Genomic DNA, 5987 nt, shown 5'->3' on the forward strand with positions numbered 1-5987 from the left:
GCCTGCGGTGCGCTCGGGGCGGGCCGAGGCGGGGAGGCGGGGCCTGCGGTGCGCTCGGGACGGGCCGAGGCGGGGGAGGGGGCGGAGCCTACGCTGAGCCCTGGGCGGGCCGAGGTGGGGAAGGGGTGGGGCCTGCGGTGTGCTGGGGCGGGCCGAGGCGGGGGAAGGGGCGGGGCCTGCGGTGTGCTCGGGGCGGGCCGAGGCGGGGGAAGGGGCGGGGCCTGCGGTGTGCTCGGGACGGGCCGAGGCGGGGGAAGGGGCGGGGCCTGCGGTGCGCTCGGGACGGGCCGAGGCGGGGAGGCGGGGGAGGGGGCGGGGCCTGCGGTGCGCTCAGGACGGGCCGAGGCGGGGGAAGGGGCGGGGCCTGCGGTGCGCTCGGGACGGGCCGAGGCGGGGAGGCGGGGGAGGGGGCGGGGCCTGCGGTGCGCTCGGGGCGGGCCGAGGCGGGGGAAGGGGCGGGGCCTGAGCTGAGCCCTGGGCGGGCCGAGGCGGGGAAGGGGCGGGGCCTGCGGTGCGCCCGGGACGGGCCGAGGCGGGGGAAGGGGCGGAGCAGAGGTGAGCCGGTTGCGGGCGTGCGCGGCCGGGCGGGCGGGTGCGGGCGGGGCGGTGCGGTGCGGTGGGGCGCTGCGGGACGGACGGCGCGTCGGGCCGCGCGCAGTCACCCCGCGGGAGGGACCCGCGAGCCGCCGGTGAGTTCCGGGCTGGGCCGGGCCCCGGGCCTGCTGAGGTCAAGGACGAGGTCGGCCGTGGGAGCCTCCCAGCCCGGCCGGGCCGGGACTGCAGTCTGCGGGGCGGAGCTCCGCGCGCGCGCGCGGGAGCCGCGGCCCAGCCCGGTGCAGGCCCCGGGCCCCGGCTTGGCGCCCTCCGGGAAGGGGGCTGTGGGCGCTGATGGCGTCCTGGGAGTCTGGCTGGGCCCCGGGGGCGGGACTGGGACCCGAGGGTCGGGTGGGGTGAGGGGAGACGCCGTGGGCCCCAACGCCCGGCTCGTAGCCGGACCAGGCCGGGCGCCGCGGTCGCTGTCCCGCGTGCCCTGCGGAGGCCGTCCTCACCGGGGCCGCCCAGACAGGGAAGCCCAGGAGCAGGCGGGAGGCGGGCAGGGAGAGGACCCGCGGGGACCCCGGCCCGACCTGCCGGGCTCCCTCCCCCACCTCCCCGCCCTGCACGCCGGGCCCCAGGGGCTGTGTGCTTGCTCTCCAAGGGCCCCTGCACCGAATGTGCCCAGAGTAACACTGGGGGCGCAAATCCAAGGCCCGGCAGCCTCTCCTTTACCGCCCAGCCACCCCCATCTTGCTCTGCCCCCACGCTCCCTGACACCCGGCGGCTCTGCTCAGGCGCTGACCACACCGTCTCTGCCAACTTCTACTCAGGGCTGTTGTGCCTCCATTAGGCCAGAAGCCCCGGGCCGCAGGGGCCTGCCTGCGCCCTCCGTGCCCTGCCTGTCACCGCCCGGCGGACCCAGGACCCCTCCCGCGCCGCCCTCTCACCTCTGGTCATGGCACCTCTTCTTGGCCTGCTGCTGGTAGCCCTGGTGGGCCTGCCCCTGGGTAAGGCGGGACGCTGCCGGAAGGTTGTGCAGCCCCGAATGTGTGGGGGGGGGGGAGGGTCTGGCCGGAATTCCCAGACTCCTCCCAGCTGCCTTGCCCTGGGGGGGGGGGGAACGTGGGGTGGGATCTGATGGCCCGGGTTGGGTCTCTCCCTGTTCCATGACCCCCACCCCTCCTGACCCCAGCCCAGGCTCTGGACTGCAATGTCTGTGCCTACAACGGAGACAACTGCTTCAACCCCATGCGCTGCCCGGCCATGGCCATCTACTGCATGACCACGCGCACCTGTGAGTCTGGCGGGCGGGAGGGAGGCTCCGCCCTCCCTGCCTGCTTCCCGGGACCTGACCGGTCCTGCGTGGGGAGAGGAGGGGCCTGGCCAGCAGGTCCTGCGCCTCTCAGGGACGCCTCTTGCCTCCTGCCCGCTGCAGACTACACCCCTTACCGGATGAAGGTGAGCAAGTCCTGCGTGCCCAGCTGCTTTGAGACGGTGTACGACGGCTACTCCAAGCACGCATCCACCACCTCCTGCTGCCAGTACGACCTCTGCAACGGGGCTGGCTTTGCCACCCCGGCCCTCCTGGCCCTGGTCCCCCTTCTCCTGGCCACCCTCTGGAGTCTACTGTGAAACCCTGGCTCCCAAGAACAGACCTCTCCAGAGACAGATGTCCCCTCTTGCACTGAGCCCCGCGCCACCCAACTTCCTACCCTCCCAAGACCCCCCCCCCTCGGCCAGACCCAGGCCCGGGACCGTCTGCGAGAGCCCTGCAGAGCTCCGGCCGCCATGGGGCCCCGCCCCAAGGCCGAGACATTCACGGTTCAGAAGGCTGCTGGGCTGGGAGGGCAGGCCGGACCCTCCTCTGTGGGGGGAGGGGACCCAGGCCGTCAGAGAACCCTGAATTCATGGAGGCAGTGGCCAAGCCCCACCTTCCCTGCAGAAAGCTCCCTCCTGCCTACTCAGTGGGTGCGGGGGGGAGGAGCGGGAGGGTCGGGAGCCAGCGAGGGCCAGGCAGGACCCGGCTGCTGCCCAGGACAGGTGTGGACTGGAGCCACGGGGAGAGAGGCCTTTGTCACTGTCAGCTGCTCCTGGCGCCCTGGCAGGCCTGGAATCCTAGAGCTCTTGGCCAGGAGAGTGGGCAGCCGCACCTCATCAGGCCGGATGCCCCTCCATGCCAGAGGCTGGGGCCCGGAGGGGGGGGGTGTGCCCCAGTGCACAGCCACACCCCTTGACCTTCCCATTCCCCTCTCTGACAGGTGCTGGGCCCAGTGTCCTGAGGCTGGCAGGGGCCCAGGGGTGGATGGACTGTGCTATATTCAGCTTGGCCTGCCTGCTGGCCAGGGCTAGTGCTATTCTGGGTATGGTGGAAGGGGGCAGGGGAAGGGCGAGCTGGCGGCGGGGGGTGGGGGGGCAGGGATGAGGCCACGGCAGAGGTGCAGAGTCTTGCAGGCAACCCCTGCAGTCCCTCCATCCCCCCCTCAGTAGACCTCAGTGGAGTAAATATGCAAGAAACCAGGCTAGGTCTGCAGCCGCCGCCACAGCCAGCACTGTCCCCCCAGCCCCGGTGGGTGTCAGAACCCCCCAGAACCCCACCACAGCCTAGGTGTGGGAGGCGCCAGCCCTGCCATCCCAAAGCAGGTGTCCCGGGAGGCTTGGGGTCTCCTCACTGATCGGTGCCCCAGCCCCAGTGTTGACAGAGACCCTCACGCCGGCCCGGCAGGGCAGGGACTCCTGCTGGACACTGCATCCCCAGCGGGGCGGGGCCTGTGCACCCCAGAGCCCAGGGGACGGGTTCCCTCCTGGCCACTCGCAGGCTTCATTCTGGACCAGGGCGGCTTCTGCCGGGGTCGCGAGGCCGAGCCCCGCCCCAGTGCGTCAGGAGGAGGCAAGGGTGTGGGGCCGCTGACTTCCACCGGGAGGACGGGCCTCGCAGCAGGCCGGGGGGGGGGGCCCCCATGGAGGACAGGCGTGCACCCCGCCCTGGAGGACGGGGAGGCTGGGGCTGCCCCTGTGGTCCTGTGGGACACCCCCCCCCCCCGGCAAGCGGCCAGTGACCCAGACGGGCCTGGGTGATGGACGGAAGGGCAGGCGTGGGCCTGACTCACCGGGAAGGGCCCAGAGGCTGCCGTGACCTCACGGGGGGGGGGGGGGGGAGTCCGCCGTCGCCCGTCAGGCCGCAGCCTGAGCCCAAGCTGGGAGAGGCCCTGAGACCGGGCCCTGCCTGCACCGCGGAGGACGGTGGGAGAAGCCTGGTCACCTGTGGGCTCCCTAGAGGCCATGATGGCTACAGTCTTGGGGTCTCCTCTCCTGCCCTGGAACCACGCTGCCCCCCCCGTGATGGGGTCCTGCCTGTTGTCTTGTCCTGGATGCCCGGCATCCAGGTGGTGCTCCGGTGAGCAGGGCTAAGCCTGGCAGAGGAGTGGTTATTGCAGATTGGGGAAACTGAGACACCCACTGGCCGGGCCCCTCCCCACCCAGGGTGGTGGGGTGACATCTATTTAGTCCCCCAGCTGCCTTGCTGGGGGGGGGGCCATCACTGCGCCCCTTTGACAGATGAGGAAACTGAGGCACAGAGTCAAGGCGGTTTGTGGCCCTGAGGCCAGCTGGCCTGCCCACCGTGAACCCCGCCTCTCGTGCGGCAATTCTTCCAGCCAGGGCCGCGGGCTCTGCGACCGGCGCTAGCGCAGGGCTTCGGTGCCGTGGGCCTCCGTGTGGCGTGGGGGCTGGGCGTCAGGCGTGGGTGGCGCGGCAGAGAGCAGAGCAAAGGGCGCCGCGGGGCTGGCCATCCGCGTGGGGGACACAGCGGCGCCCCGGCTCGAGCCCCCAGCGTGGACGGGCACCCAGGGCTGCGGCTCTGCAGGGGTGCTGCCCGCCGCGCGGGGGCCCGTGGGTCCGCTTGCCTGCTGCGGGGTGCCACAGAGCCATGCAGCCGGAGCCCCGCACTGACCGGAGCCCCGGGGCGGCCTCGGCGCCAGGAGCAGAAGAGCCGGCCACGGGGCCAGCAGGCCGGCCGTCTGGTCTGGCAGACGGGCCAGTCGGGCTCGAGTGGCGTGGGCCACGCTCCGGGGCTGGCCTTGTGCGTCTTCGCCTCCTCTGCGGAGTCCGGGGGATGTGATGACCTGTGTTGTGGTCGAGCTCTGGAATTCTAGAAGCACTCAGAAGCGCATGGCCCCCTGGTCTCTCCGTCCTCCCTGCCCAACGCTTGTTCTGGCGTCCGCTCTGCATGCCCTGGGCCGCGCAGACCGGGCCCAGCCCCCGCCACCTCCCGGCAGCCCCAACACAGCTACTCCCGGTGCCGCCCTGGGGTCCCCGACGTGCAAGCCGCGCCCCTGGGCCCTGACCCCCGCCCCCGTTAGTCCCCCCCCCCACGCCAGCACTGTGTGCCCACCTCCGAGGAGAGGCCAGCGCTCCTCCCTCACAGGATGAATAAACAGGCCAAGGACACGCGTGCCCGCCCCTCTCTCCTCCCCTCCGCTGCCCCCCCCAGGCCTCACCCACCCGGCCTGGTTTGGGGGGCTTTCCGGGCCCCATGGGTCCTGAGTTCCTCTTCATTCCACTTCGCTCAGCCACTGTTGTCGCATCTTTCCCAGTGGCTGGCGGGGGTGGGCAAGTAGGGTTGGCTGGAAATCAGCCCCCCTACCCTGTGGGAGAGGGGCAGCAGCCAGGGGTTGGGGGGAGGGAGGTGGGGCCTTTCACCTACCTGGCTTTCTGGCTCCTGACCCCATTCTCATGTCTTGCCAAGAAAGAGCATCTCCTTCCCTCTGGGCCCTCAGCCTGGGCTCAGGAAGCCCACCAGGTAGAGGGCTCGGTAGGCCTGAGCCCCTTGGCAGGCACCGGGGAGACAGGAGGGGCCCTGGCTCACAGGCTGACTCTCGGCCACACCCCTGCATGGCCCCTGAACTGAGCCCCAGGCTTTTGGCCCCACAGGGGGCCCCTTCTGGCTCCTGCTGCCCCAGGGCAAGCACCACAATGGAGGCCTGGGGCCGAAGGCCAGGCGAAGCTCTCCTTCTGGAGACCAAGCCGGCAGCCCCGCTTTCCCGGCTCCTCTCCAGGCCTCCAGCTCCGGGAGAGGCGGGACGGGGCTGGGGTGACTTGGCGGGTGGAAGTTCAACCTCTGCCAAGGCGGGGTGCTTTGAGAGCCCCATCCAGGGCAGGCTCAGGGCCCAGGCAGCGTCTCCCTCTAGGGAGGGTGCCCAGGCCGGTCTCTCTCTAGGGAGGGTTTGTGGGTCAGAGCCCCCGCCCACAGCCGGCTGCAGTCAGGGCGTCAGGTTGCCTGTGGAGCTGTCTGCACGCCGAGCTTTGGTGCGAGGCCGTGCCCGAGGCCCGGAGAACTGGCTGCCTCTGCTCGCAGACCGGGGACCCAGCCAGGCCCCGGGGCTGGCGGCAGCTCTGGGCCAGGCAGGTCCAGCCCAGCTCCTGGCTGAGCCAGGCTTCCGGTGACTCAGCTG

At 71.9% G+C, this 5987-nt stretch overlaps 1 protein-coding gene across 2 annotated transcripts; it reads left to right on the top strand.

The window, feature by feature from the left end:
• Positions 1–594: 594 nt before the first annotated feature.
• LOC125360892 (ly-6/neurotoxin-like protein 1) lies at positions 595–2906 on the top strand. 2 transcript variants are annotated; one of them, XM_048359051.1, is made up of 4 exons: positions 595–689; positions 1368–1544; positions 1730–1831; positions 1973–2906. In XM_048359051.1, exons 2-4 carry the CDS (start codon positions 1493–1495, stop codon positions 2167–2169), a joined length of 351 nt encoding a protein of 116 aa, XP_048215008.1. In that variant the 5' UTR covers positions 595–689; positions 1368–1492; the 3' UTR covers positions 2170–2906. The 2 variants fall into 2 exon arrangements, with proteins under 2 accessions (XP_048215008.1, XP_048215009.1); XM_048359052.1 differs by having other exon boundaries at positions 1388–1544.
• The last annotated feature ends 3081 nt before the right edge of the window (positions 2907–5987 follow it).

The sequence above is a fragment of the Perognathus longimembris genome, chromosome 12, assembly GCF_023159225.1.
Source record: "Perognathus longimembris pacificus isolate PPM17 chromosome 12, ASM2315922v1, whole genome shotgun sequence".
NCBI lineage: Eukaryota > Metazoa > Chordata > Mammalia > Rodentia > Heteromyidae > Perognathus > Perognathus longimembris.

Bases quoted from the DNA above. Each gene is read 5' to 3' on its own strand.
- LOC125360892 (XM_048359051.1), top strand. From the start codon at position 1,493: ATGGCACCTCTTCTTGGCCTGCTGCTGGTAGCCCTGGTGGGCCTGCCC. The intron at 1,545-1,729 runs GTAAGGCGGGAC...TCCTGACCCCAG, and splicing joins CCTGGTGGGCCTGCCCCTGG to CCCAGGCTCTGGACTGCAAT. The intron at 1,832-1,972 runs GTGAGTCTGGCG...TGCCCGCTGCAG, and splicing joins CTGCATGACCACGCGCACCT to ACTACACCCCTTACCGGATG.